Source organism: Lates calcarifer, unplaced genomic scaffold, assembly GCF_001640805.2.
Source record: "Lates calcarifer isolate ASB-BC8 unplaced genomic scaffold, TLL_Latcal_v3 _unitig_327_quiver_877, whole genome shotgun sequence".
NCBI classification, from domain to species: domain Eukaryota; kingdom Metazoa; phylum Chordata; class Actinopteri; family Centropomidae; genus Lates; species Lates calcarifer.
Window position 1 is genome coordinate 44,766 of NW_026116468.1, and position 13,473 is coordinate 58,238.

Here is a 13,473-nt window from a genome sequence, read left to right on the forward strand (position 1 = left end):
AAACAGTTTAGTTTTTCTATATTCATCTTTTTGGCTTGTGTTTGTCTTTCTTCCCCTTTTCAAGTTACAATATGCAATAAACACTGTGTGGTTTGCAACAATTATGACGCTGAAACAAACTATTGAGCATGCAAGAAAATGATGATGCTATAGGTTTGTGAAGCACAAAGATCATTTGATGAGATGTTTTCTTTTCTTAACATTTGCCTGTTATTAACACTGTTACTGTGTACCTGAATATTGAATAAATCAGCATTAGCTGAAATGTATCCAAGATGATGACTTTTTTCTTGTTTCAAATCCAAAGTACATGTCATCTGTTTATAAACAGCATAGTGATTTCAACAGAGGACTTAAATGAACAACTTTAAAGGCAATTCTAACAAACAGTCTCTTATTTACATCCATAATGGCATTGGAAAGCTACAGGTTGATTTATATTGGATACATGCAGAAATAATCTCACTGCACTGGTAGATTTATTTGGTTGTTTTGAGAAAAGTAATGGCATGATAAGATGCAGTGTTTAAGCTGTTCTAAATATTGTGTAAGACATAAATTCTTCAGCAACTTATCACTCAGGCACAAGGGGGCATTCAAACCACATACAGTTCACAATGAATAGTAGTCAGAAATACAAAATGCTTTCCAAATGAGTGGCTTTCAATTGCAGGTGTAACAGACAACAGTAATTTCACAAAAAAGTGACATGAGAAATATGTTTTCATTAGATACAAAACAATAATATTTAAACCATTCCATACCCACAGCAGCTATAATTCTGTCTGGTAAGAATTTAACTTTTTTTTTTCTTTAACTTTAGTTTTGAGCTTGTAAATTAGCTGTTGCTGCGTCACATATCATCTGACTAACTTAGCTGTGGTTAAAAAAAATTAACTTTTACTTCATTGGTCGTCATTTCTACCCAGTAGTTTCTGTGTGAGTCTCTGCTTGTGTTTATTTGCTTTTGTAATAAAGTAGGGCAGAGGAAAACCAGCACAAATACACACAGATATAAACATACACACATAACTTGCAGAGTGGAATGCTGGAGATAATGCTGGAGATTTTGAAAAAGAACAGGGCGGCAGCAGGAGCCACTCCTCTCACTTTTTATCTGTTACACATGGTGGGAGGAGCCCAGTGTCAGTGTCACAGTGACATCACTGACAGAGGTAGCGGTAGAAGTAATACAAGTTAAAGTCTGATTTTTCTTGTGAGAGTTAGTGAAATTAAACAGTCTTGGTAAAATGTACAGTACTGACAGGAGTGAAGAGCAGTTGAGTTTAGTGTGGCTGTCAGGTGATATCTTATCTCTACATATATATCTGAATTTCATGAGAAATGGAAAAGTTAAAAAAAAAAAAAAAAAGAAAAAGAAGAAGTATATTTTGGTCTTACCTTGCACTGAAAGTAAAGAAGAAGAAGAAAGGGTAGATGCACTTAATGGCCTCCCATTTTCAGAGTGACATCACTTCTCATGCTGAACACCCAGATGAGCTGCATTCCACAGCTTTACTCCTCCTCCTCCCTGGCTGAAGCATGTCTGTAGGTGAGTGTTTGGGTCACATCCACCCACTAGCCTGAACACACACAGTGAGAAAAGAACAAGGACCGTCAGTGAAACTGAGAGCAGCTTGAACTAACAGGTGAGTCTGTTAAAATTTTTCTTTGAGCTTTAATTACTTTATGACATGGTTGAAGAGACACTAATTATCATCACGTAAAAAATGGGGTAGTTTTTCAGGAGGCTTTTATCTATCCATTCATTTATCTTAATAAATGAACAATATCATATTGTACGCAATGGCACTGAAGCTTCTCCACTGAACAGACAGAATAATTAGTTTACATTTGTGAGCAGCTATATATATATGTATGTACGTATAAAAGGATGAGCAAACAAGACAAGCTAAAAAAAATAATTAATGAAAGCATTCATATTTACATTAAGTCGTAGTTTATAAGTCATAGACTAAAGAAACTGGAGCTACGATAGTGATTTGGGTAACTTCAGTTGTAGAGCTTAGAATACAGTTCATTTATAATACAGACAATACATTTAATGAGATGATTTTTTTCATTCTTCAATCAAGAAAACAATCTTCAGGTGAAACTGAGTAGGTTGAGAGTTACATCATTTGAAAGATGTTTTTTTTTTTCATTATGATAAAATATTTCTTCAAGGGGAAGTCTACTTCTTAAAGCATAAAAACACATTTTCTATCAGGTATAAGAGAAGCACTTTCATCAGCTTTAATTCTAACATATTTTCAAAAGTAACTGGAGTTAATTTTTTATCCACAAAAAGAAAATTATTTTTTGTGGCTACAGTTTCCAGGGTTTTGAGGACTTTTAGTTCTTGAGTATGTGAGTGAGTATTTTCTGAATGATGGTGACACTGAAAGTTATTCTGAACAGTGAGGTTAGTAAACAGAGAATGGAGGAATGTGTGGGTGGAGTCTGAGTCCTCCAGGAATGTCAGCGTGTTCTGCCACATTCCTGCCCGCAGCAAATCTGTGCGTCTCCCCTTGCAAACATGAGACAAGTACACAGACACAAATCTTCACACACTTCAAACATCTGCAAAACTCAAACCTGCCTCTTGTGTTAAACTGATCACTGAGGCTACTGCTAGTGTCTGACCTGAATAAGTTCAGCCAGAAAGATATCTGGTCCTGTCAGGCAATATGTTCACATATGGTGTTTTGCACCTCGTTATACAAATGTTCTGGCAACCATACACGTCAGTGTAGTATCACTAGTTTGGACCTAGTCATGGCACAATTCTGAACTGTCACATTAACATAAAGGCTACAGTAGCACAAATGTGAATGTGAATACACAGAGATAGACACATGTCTTCCACCTTGTTAAGAACACTGTAATGATGTATCATCTTATCATCATATTTATCATACCTACACCACCTGCAATAATAATCATCAACAGCTCCTCCCTATATTTTCAAATTCACCAACAGAGATGTGCAACCAGGCTACAGTTAATACTTTATTGCAACTGCATGCTGGGAAGTCATCTAATAACCTGACAATGTCTCATATAATCAGTTGAGTCAATACTTGGTTAGAAATTTATAGTTTCAATTCACTATATTGACCTAGGTTTTCAGGTAACTATTAGTGTCCGTTGACTTCAGTTGAAAGACATATGAACTTAGTTAATGATTAGAGTTTGGTTTACCGAAACTGCACAGTGAGTTTTAACTGTGTATCTTTTGAAGACCACAGATAGTGACATTTTATGACTTCACAGTATCTAATGTTGAATGTGCAGTAACCAGGAACTCCAGCTGTCAGGTTAATTTTTTGTTTGTTAAAATTACAACATTTCCCTCTTCAATGGAGCAGAGAAAAAGTAGAAATTAGCAAAAATGTAATCATTTGAGTAAAACAGTAAATAACCTGTGAGTGTGTAGTATGTATTCAGTTACTCCCCACCTTTGTCTTTAAGCATTAGAGAAATGCTTTGAAACAATTTGAAGTGAGAACTGGCCTCTCCAGATCATCTCTCCTGTAACTGAATGTAAAGGGGAGGAGGAGTGACAACAGTGAAAGTAGAAAAAACATATTAGCTCATTTCTTTCTTTTGCAAAGAAGCCTGATTGTCTTCTTTTCCTGTAACACTGAGAGTGTGAGAAAATTCCAGAAACCACCAGTCTGGATACTGACACTATGACAGAATGATATTTTATACTTGTTTCCACTCTCAGGCTGGTTCAGTTTTCATACGTCACCCAGGTGGAAGGTTACAGTATTGTATGGAAACAGCAGGGTGAGAAAATCACCTTGTTCCCATTATAGAGATGAGCAAACTCTAATCTGAAAGGCTCCAGGTGTTTTTCATTTATTATATTCAACAATGTCAGAACATTAAATAACCCAAAACAAAATATATTTTATGGGGAAATGTAATGCTGCCTGAATTAGTGTTATTTAACTTATCAGAGAACATTCATGATCTTTGCCAGAAAAACGTTTACTGCCAACATTTTTTATTTGGTTATTTAGACAATATCTCCACATGGCAACTAAATGTGTTTAAGGGGTCAGCTGACCCAAATCTTATCCAAACATTTTTTCATGTGCCCCTGTGGGATCTCATTAGAGTATCAGGGTTAATGTGTAATGGAAACTGTCTGAGATTTCACAAGACAAAAAAAACAGTCAGATCGCCATGAGAATAAAGTAGTAATTTGGAGAACAAAGTCATACAAACTTCAACAACATTTCTGAGATGTTTACATATATTAATAATCTGTTATAATAATCAGGTAGTAAGAGCAGTTTGACAATTTATGTGTGAGTGATATGGATGCCCTTAAGTTATTGGGTTCATGAATAAACACATTTGAAATGACACCAGTAACATGATGCATGAGCAGGTGACTTGTCACAACAATGACTTGGCTTCCTCTGCAAAGAGATTACAATACAAGTTTATCATGGCATCAAAAAACACATTATGTCTCTCACTTGTCTCTTCTTCCTCATACAGTACGTGTCTGTCACCTACACGTCACAGAGATCATTCAGATATGCAAGATATTTTTGATGACTTTATGACTCTTGACATTTAATTTGTTCAACCCTAATAGTGTTATAGATATAATACAGATTTAGTTCTCTTTTGTATTCATTGAAAGGTAGTTACTCCTATCTGTTTGCATCAGCTCAGTTCTTTTGTTCAACCACGGGCCATTTTATAAACACTGAGTTTGATTTTATTGCAACACCGATGCACCACAATAAAATATGAAAGAAAATGTCATGAGGCAAATGTAAAATGCATCACAATCTCAACAACAAATTCACATGACAATGTATAACCAGCCATTTTTGTTGAGGATTTTAATGGTTTATACTGTATGTGCCCCATTATGCACTGTAGCAAATTACTGTAAAGAGAGGTCTTACCAGAATTCATGTGTATGAACAGTGTCCTTACCTGCAGATTTTTGTTAATCTTGTGGAAGTAGATGCTTAGCCATTCCTCCTTCAGGTTGCTTGTTTGCCATCTTGATCCTGCAGAAGCTGTGTACAAACACCAAACATAAGTCCTCACCACAAAAAAAACAATGACCTGCAATACAACAGTAGAAGCAGAGTAGGAATTTTTGGCACAACCTGAAATACTTCCTATGTGCACAGAAAAAGGAAAAGGTTGACAGAAGTCTAACACATGAGGTGACAGTGAAACAAATGAGAGTTGCTACAATCACAAAATGTTAACATTGAAGTAAAGTACAGCAAAACTTCCAATTTTAACAATTTGGGAGTATAGCATGGTATATTTCAAGATGGTTACTCCCATGGATGGTCTTGTGCTCACACTATTTCAATAGTTTTTTTTTCTTGAAACATATGCTTGTGAAGAAGTAAAATAAGAGACAATTAGAGCTTAGCATTACCTAATTTTAAATTAACTGAATCAACTGAATTAATGTTTAAATTACAGTTTAAACATAAGGCGAGAACGACAGAAGGCTACAAACATCTACATGCATGATTACTGTTATTTTAAAGTGCGCCACACCAGCTAATTTCGGCGCAGTTCCCTTTATCACAATGAATCATTCATTAATTGACTGCCTGCATAAAGCTAGCAACACTCACAACACTACACTACGACAAACTGACAAAGTACACAAAATGAAACTTACTTACGCCCTCTTAGTTTACTGTAGTTACTGATAACACTGGTTGCACGTTTAAAAAGTAACATGGCTACTATAATGTTAACAATTAGTCTTCTTTAAAACCAAACCCCAAAAAGAGAATTCAGCAGGAAAGACAGAAGATGACTCAAAATCACTCTTAAAGTTTTGTATTTAGCAAAAAAAAAAAAAAATTCCTTCAATTCTATTCTTTCCATAAACTCGCATCTCTCTTTTACTTTCTCTGTCTCTCCAGTAGGTGGCGCTACAATGTAATCGTCTGTACTCCTAAAGAGTACTCCTTTTTTCAACGTGAAAGGTTGTATTAAGGTGTTTTGGAGCTCCATGTAAGGTTTGGTGCAAAAACAAGTTTTCTTCGTTGAGTTACAGCTCAGTAACTTATCGATTATGACACTGGGAGGCGCACTCTACCACGAAAGACCTAGTAACACACCCATAGTATAGGCTGCTAAACAGCAACTGAAAAGCAAGAAAAGTATTAGTATTGGTCAACAATTATCATATACCAACAATAGTATGTTGTGGTGATTTCGGTTCTTACAAAAGTATTGTTCATTAGAGTTCGTTGGGAAACATGTAAGTTGTCTAGTGCAGTGAGATGTTGAGCAAACCTACCAACAATTGACCGCGCAAAACTTCCACTCACATCCACAAGCTTCCGTTCACGTGCCACGTTATTGTAAATCGGACACGGTAGTCGAGTCGTTCTGGCACCGTTCAAGTTACCTCGGAAAGTGGGTAACTTGGCGGTTCACGATTCAAAGATCGTCTCTATCATAAACGGGTCAAAAGTAATCATGTTTTGTTGAATATCTGCGTGCGTTGCTTGGTTTATGAGGGACTGTTTGTGAATAAAATGCTAGAGTCAGGCTGGAATGACTGTTATTTGCTAATGCAGTGAGTTAAATATCTTACAATGTGGGAAAGTACCTCAGTGCATTTGCTCACATAAAAGCTGCTGATAAAAAGGTGAGAGGCAGGTTTTCTTTCAGCCTTTTCTAAGAGTTGATAAATACTGAGTGTTACCTTTGACTGCTCAGTTACATCTGTTTAGCTAATGATGTAAAGGAAAAGTTTAATTTTAGTGCAACTTTTAATGCAGGACATTGTAATAGTAATTTTTCATGTTTGCTTAAGTAAGTAAGTAAAATGACACTGACACTTATGCAAAAATCATATTTTAACCCAGTATTGTTATTTTTTAGTCTCATCCACTGATTTGCAACATCACCTGCAAAGGATACCATGGTGTACATTTCTATTGGTTTACAAATATAGATTATCTATGAGTATATATCATTTAAAAACCTAGTCCTTGCAGTGATGGTTTTGTTTCTTTTGTTTCTTTTTAATTTTTTAACTTAATTGTTTAATGACCAGTTGTTTTAATGCTAACCAAGGTTAAAGTACAGTTCACTGATGTCTATGTCTGTCTCCCTGCAGGTCATTAGTGGAGCCTTGTGCTGCTGAGTGAGTGATGGAGCTGAAGGTGTGGGTGGAGGGTGTGGTCAGAGTTGTCTCCGGCCTATCACTAAACACTTCCTGTCAGGATGTTGTGATAGCTCTTGCACAAGCAATTGGTGAGTTTCTCAGTTTTCATTCAATACTGCTTCTTTAAATCTTTCCAAAATTACTGTTATTACTTTTACTTTGTGGACACTGTTTTGGACATTACAGTAGCTTTCCTGTAACACCATCCTCAGGTCACCCTGTCAATTGCTAACATGGAGCATCTCCCAATGGGATCATTTTTGATTTGATGACTTTACTGCTTTTTTTCCAGCACTCCTCTTAGGATAAACTTTATATTTTTATCCTCACTTTACGCTCTTTAATAGCAGCATCATCAGTATGTCGTTCACTTGGTCCAACGGTTATGTGTTGCAGGGTGCCTTGCAAAATCAAGACCAGCTAAGATTTTAAGTATTTTACTGCACTGCCACAACACAAATATAAACTGTTCCTGCAGCATTTTTCTTACATGATACTACTGTTGAATATTAATCCTTCTTGTATCTTTGTTTTCTGTAGGTCAGACGGGTCGTTACATTCTTATCTTGAAGTTAAGAGGGAATGAGAGGCAGCTAGTTGCAGATGACTGTCCTCTGCAGCATCTGGCTAAGCTGGGACAGCTGGCTCAAGAGGTGCAGTTCGTTCTGCGGAGGACAGGTCCCAGTCTCAGTGAAGGTCAAAACACACCATCCAGAGAGAGACGTCTTCCCCTACCCAGACCACCAGAACCAGAGCCGCTCAAACACAGGGATACACACAAGGCTCTGTCCTTCAGTCTGGGTCCCTCAACACATCCCAAGAGGACTAAACCAAACAGGGCCTGGTCTCCATCACCCAGAGCCTCCCCAGAACCACGAGCTTCCCCTGTCTCTTTCTTAGATGCTCCCAGCTCTGTGAAGGCTGTTTCCTCTTACTCCTCCAAAGAGGAGGTGTTTAGGCAGATTCTGCAGCAACAGAGGAGGCTACAAGACCTGGAGATCCAGCTTCAAGCTCTGGAGAGGGAGACAGAGGTGTGGGAGCGGGAGAGGTCATCTGCTACAGTTCCAAGTCTAAACCTGCATCTTGCAGATGAACTGGAGGAACTGGAGCAGCAGCTGAGGCAGAATGAGGCAGAGCTGATGCACAGAGCACACTGGGAGGAACAGTTACAGGCAGAGATGGACAGAGAACAAGGTATGTGTTTGAATCTGTTTACATCTTCTTCATCCTCTGACATTTCTAAAGCAAGACATGTTATCACTGTTATCAACAGATATGCACAGACGTCTACACCAGATACACTCAGTAATCAATGAGCACAGTTATCAGATTCAGGAGCTCCAAGCCCGTTCTGCACATGTAGCACAGGACATACAGCTCACAGCACAGAGACAAACATCCCAGCAGCAGGAGGAGGCCCTGAGGCCTCTGAGGCAGGAGCTCCACAACCGCTTGCAGCAGGGAGATGAACTGGAGACAACACTGTCACAGACACAGAGGGAGCTCCAAGCTGCAGAGGAAATCCAACAGGTAAAACTCCTCCATCATCCAGTATTCTATTTAAAGGTGTGTGTGGAGTCAAAATAAACCACAGTGTGTGTGTGTGTGTTCACAGTGATGAAGGAACACATCACCCAGAGCAACAGTGTGACTCACTGATGTGTTTTAATAGTTTCAACAATGGAGCTCTATGACTCAGAGGAATCAGATAAATCATTGCTTTACACAGACGGTACTTGTTGGTAATATAGTACTCCTCTATTATTCCAGGACAGATGTGAGGTGATTGAGGAGCTGAATAAGGAGCTGAGACAGTGTAACCTGCAGCAGTTCATCCAGCAGACTGGTGGTCCAAACTCCGACCAGACTAACTCACTGCCTGTCACAGAAGTTTATCTCAGCAACGCTGGTATCATGGAGTAGGAACGTCCAAAACACTGTCACTGTACGTCAACAGGTTGTTTCACATATATTATTCTGATTATTATTATTATGGTCTTGTTTTCTCTTTTTGTCAGAGTAAAATGTAGATAGTTTTTATCAGAAATATTACTGACAGGGAAGAAGAGCTCAGTTATCTCCACTTTTGGAGATTTTCAAACTAAATAAAATAAATTAAAATTAAATTTTCAAATAAATTAAATAACAATACAATGAAATTTTATAAGTTATCCCATGTTTAAATTAAATTGACTTTAACTCACATAAATGTAGAAATAGCAGAACAAGTCAATTTTCAGTGATTACAAGCTCAAATAAACTGAGACAATCATGAATAATTAAACATGATGTCTGACACTGGTTCTTTCTCTGTTTGTATTGCAGGACATGAACTGGAAGAAAACCACGGTCTCAGAGCCGGAAACCCATAAGACCTGTCCAGTGCGTGTGTGTGTGTGTGTGTGTGTGTGTGTGTGTGTGTGTGTGTATCTGATAAGCCAATCATTGCCAGGTTATTTGTAAAAATGAAGAACAAGACTGTTTTTGAATGAACAAACATGAACAAATGTTCATGTCACTCGTAAAAACTGATGTTTGTATTTTTGCTTGTTGTTAATATTCCTGTAACTTGTTACATAAAATGCAGAGGTGTGGTTCACCTGAAAAACTAAATGCTTTTGAGTATTTATTTATGTATTTTAAATAGGATGTGGCAGCACATTTCACATTTCTGTCAAAGTCTATTTCACGTCTGTAAGTTTATGTTTTCCCTCATTATGACCAGTTGTCCTCTATGATGCGTAACCATGATCTAACCTAAGCCTTGACCCCAACTACAGAGAAAAATTTGACTCTAGACCAGCATATATGAAAAATGTTATTCAAGTGGTTGAAAATGTGTTTGCTGTTTTAAATGTGTTATATAAACTTGGAGATGGGGTTCAGCACAAACTCAGGTGTGGACACAACAGACCACCTCTGCTATTATGTCACACTGACTTATCTGCACTGTCAGACCCAGAAACAGTCAGGTTGTGGTGTGTTAAGTAACAAAGTGGTGTGGATGTACAGTACATGAGGGTTAAAGATTACGCCACCCTCTCATAATTCAGGTCACCAGGTGTAATCCAATCTAAACATGTACCACCTCCTTCCAAATATACCGTTGTCCTGTATCGATCCTGTGGGGTCTGTCTGTCAGTGTGTTTTTGTTTTGTTTGTTTTACAGTATGAGGGCTCAGTCTCTGCTCTCTTTCCCATGATGTGTGTTCCTTAGCTCTCTAATCTAATCTGACCTAATTGCTTGTAACTAATCTAATGTGATGTTATCTGATCTAATCCAGTCAAGTCTGATCTAATCTGTGCCACTGTATAATATATTCAGAAAGTACAGAGGATGAACTGGTTATAGTTTTTTTTAAGTTGTTGAAGAAAGACAAGCAAATAATGAGCATCACACACATACAATACTATAGTGGGGCAAAACAACTAACAGCTTTTTCTTTACTTTATAGCTCTAGATTCATATCTTTATATTTTATACTTAAAGAGGACGATAGAAAAACACATTAAATAAATAAATAGCACTGTTGTTGGGTATTACAGAGGTGGTTTTTGAGGGGACAGAGCCAGTGGGTTGGAGTTGTAGAGGGGCAGTGGGAGTCGAGTTGTGGAGGTAGTCTTTGTTTCATTTCAGTACAGTGATATAGGGCTGACACTATACTGGCTCCAGACTCTTGTGAGAAGGCTGGTCACAAGGTGACAAGATCCCAACCTGAGCTACCCCCAGACCCTGAGAGAGGGGGGCAGTTCTTTATGGGGTCTTTCCTGTACATTTGCCCTCTGGGCAGCTGGTTGCAGTTTCATAAAGTTTTCATTCACCTCGACACAATATTCACAGTCTCTAAGAGGTTTGGTGACATGTTATGATCAACACCATCCTCTTCACATGTCATTGTCTGCATTATCGACCACTTTACTGTTCTGTCCCTTTGGCTACTGCACACTGACCCATCCAGTGTCCTGTTTCTCCATGTCTTTATTCCCCTTTGTTCTAATCAAAGACAACTGTCCATAAACAAACACACAACTAAATGATGAGCAGTTAGCTCACAATGATCCAGAATGCTCTATGTCAGGTTAACACCCACCCGGGGTGAGGTGACGACAGTACGTGTTGCACCACAGGTACGGGCTGTTCTCACTGTCATAAGATTATCCCTGAAAATACCCCACCTCAGCCCCATTAGCGGCTTTGGGTTTGACCACCATGGGTATATAAACGCTGTGACTGAGGCAGGACACAAGACAGAGAGGCTGCAAAAAGAAAGAGATCTTTCTCTTTGTTTTGCACTTCCTACTTTGCTCAGCCCTTCCAGGCAGCTTCACTTCACCGATCCAAACTCTCACCAAACTAACGCGCAGGTAAGACTCTCAGCTGGCACCTCACAGCCACATACAGTACACTGTAGTTGTAGTCTGTGATGGGTTTTAATGGATGTTTTCAAAAGCTCATAGAGCCTCTTGGAAACATTGCATTTCAAGTGTGGCTGCTGATGATGACAAACTGTTGATTGTGAAGTTTTCTTTGTGCAGAGATAGCTATAATATTGACTGAAAAACCAGTTGGCTCTCAGCATCAGAAACACTGAGCTCCAAAACAGACACGTCTGTTTAGACACGTTCATTTTTACACTGATAAAATAAGCAAATTAAATGTTTTGGCACTTCTCATATTTTATTAGTAATATTTTAAACTATTTTTAGATTATTGACAAAAACGTGACTTGATGATGAGAAATGTGTGTATTTTCACACATTTTAACTTTTTGAGCAGGTACATGAGAAGATCAAAAGGTATGGAGTAGGAGCAAGGGGATAATTAGCTTAGCTTAGCATAGAGACTGGAAACACTGGGAGGCAGCTAACTGAACATGTTATTCCATCAGGTTGTCACATGTTTGGTTGTATTAATACCCCCAACCCACCCCCAGAAAAGTTCCCTGACACACTGTCCTTCCACACGTCTTTTATTATTAGAACATCTTTAGCTGTTCACATAACCAACGTTACTGACAGCTTAAAGTAAATATAATCACAGAGTTATGACTAATTATGGGAGCAGGAGCTATGAGTTAAGACATTTAGGTTAAGTGGATTAGCTGAGGATGGGGGTTGTAGCCTGAATAGGGTCATCATGAGGAAAGCAGACATATTTCAATATATCTGAGTATTTCTCTGTTCCTTTTTATATATAAATCTTTGTTGTTTTCATAGAAATGAACGCAGCAGCAGCAGAAGGCTCCAAGGCCGCTCCTCCCAAGTTCAAGCAGAAGGAGACCAGGCAGTTCAAGAGCAAGGCTCCTAAAGCTGGACAGAAGGGGTGAGACACACTCACTCATTTGGTAACAACCACAGGAAGATCTGCAAGACTATGATAAAATATACAAGACTGTGGTAGCACATGAATATATAACACAAATATGTTTATTTACCACAGGTTTGACAATGATGTACCAGGGATGGATGGTCTTGGAGGTATGAATGTTTTTTTTTCTTCACTATTTTTATAAATTGAGCTTTCAGCCTGATTAAACATACATAGATAATAAAGATGAAATACAAATGAAGTAACAGCTCTTTGGAGATTTAGATTACTCTGTTTAACCCATTTGTGACTGTGTCTTCCTCTTCTTCAGACTCTGCAGTGGTCTGCCCCTGGGAGGCGTTCGGTGACATGGAGCTGAGTGACCTGGCCCAGTTTGGCATCGTTTAGACCTCATGCCAAATGGAAACAGTTTATTCCTGGTGGCTGCATTCCAGCAGTTTTGTTGCTCTCCTCATGAATTCTCCCCCATTTTGAGTGCGGAGTGGAGCCTGACAGTGGTACCATTTAAGAATGACTGATGAGTGGAGAGGGATTTTCTCTCTCTCCCCTCGATAAGTGGAGGAAGAAGCTCTTGGACAGCAGCCCCCAAGAATGAATCCTCTCCTGTCCTGGGCCATTACACCTCAGCACCTGGAAGTTTTAGCATCTATCTGAGCTTAATATTGTCTTTGATTACATCTGAATGAGATCTCAGGAAGACCTTATTGTCCTGTGTAGCCCAGCACCTGTGTAAAAGTGTAACACACTGTACTGCTGCTTGGGTTTAACTATAGGGATGATTGGTGAACAACTGGGAATCAACACATGTGTCACTTAGAGTGGGTAGATTATCTCAAATCCAAAAGCAAGTCACTGAATTCACTGTAAATAATGTATTGTAAATATCCATATATCTTCTTTCTTTCCATCTTTCTTTCTGTCTGTATTTATCCATGTAATCACATCAAGTAGAGTT

The 13,473-nt window shown here is 38.5% G+C and overlaps 2 protein-coding genes across 3 annotated transcripts; both read left to right on the top strand.

The window, feature by feature from the left end:
- Positions 1-1,533: 1,533 nt before the first annotated feature.
- Positions 1,534-9,804, top strand: LOC108894406 (ras association domain-containing protein 7). Of its 2 annotated transcripts, none has more exons than XM_018693063.2 (6): positions 1,534-1,649; positions 7,142-7,278; positions 7,730-8,383; positions 8,463-8,719; positions 8,960-9,146; positions 9,515-9,804. In XM_018693063.2, exons 2-5 carry the CDS (start codon positions 7,176-7,178, stop codon positions 9,110-9,112), a joined length of 1,167 nt encoding a protein of 388 aa, XP_018548579.1. In that variant the 5' UTR covers positions 1,534-1,649; positions 7,142-7,175; the 3' UTR covers positions 9,113-9,146; positions 9,515-9,804. The 2 variants fall into 2 exon arrangements, with proteins under 2 accessions (XP_018548579.1, XP_018548578.1); XM_018693062.2 differs by having other exon boundaries at positions 8,960-9,134; positions 9,515-9,803.
- A 2,604-nt stretch (positions 9,805-12,408) lies between these two features.
- Positions 12,409-13,473, top strand: LOC108894404 (retinal cone rhodopsin-sensitive cGMP 3',5'-cyclic phosphodiesterase subunit gamma). The gene is made up of 3 exons (XM_018693059.2): positions 12,409-12,512; positions 12,630-12,667; positions 12,829-13,473. The coding sequence occupies exons 1-3, from the start codon at positions 12,409-12,411 to the stop codon at positions 12,903-12,905; spliced, it is 219 nt and encodes a 72-aa protein (XP_018548575.1). The 3' UTR covers positions 12,906-13,473.

Excerpts from the sequence above, each read along its gene's own strand:
- LOC108894406 (XM_018693063.2), top strand. The coding sequence starts at position 7,176 with ATGGAGCTGAAGGTGTGGGTGGAGGGTGTGGTCAGAGTTGTCTCCGGC. Across the intron at positions 7,279-7,729 it reads AGCTCTTGCACAAGCAATTG|GTCAGACGGGTCGTTACATT; the intron begins GTGAGTTTCTCA and ends TGTTTTCTGTAG. Across the intron at positions 8,384-8,462 it reads AGAGATGGACAGAGAACAAG|ATATGCACAGACGTCTACAC; the intron begins GTATGTGTTTGA and ends TGTTATCAACAG.
- LOC108894404 (XM_018693059.2), top strand. The coding sequence starts at position 12,409 with ATGAACGCAGCAGCAGCAGAAGGCTCCAAGGCCGCTCCTCCCAAGTTC. Across the intron at positions 12,513-12,629 it reads CCTAAAGCTGGACAGAAGGG|GTTTGACAATGATGTACCAG; the intron begins GTGAGACACACT and ends TATTTACCACAG. Across the intron at positions 12,668-12,828 it reads AGGGATGGATGGTCTTGGAG|ACTCTGCAGTGGTCTGCCCC; the intron begins GTATGAATGTTT and ends CCTCTTCTTCAG.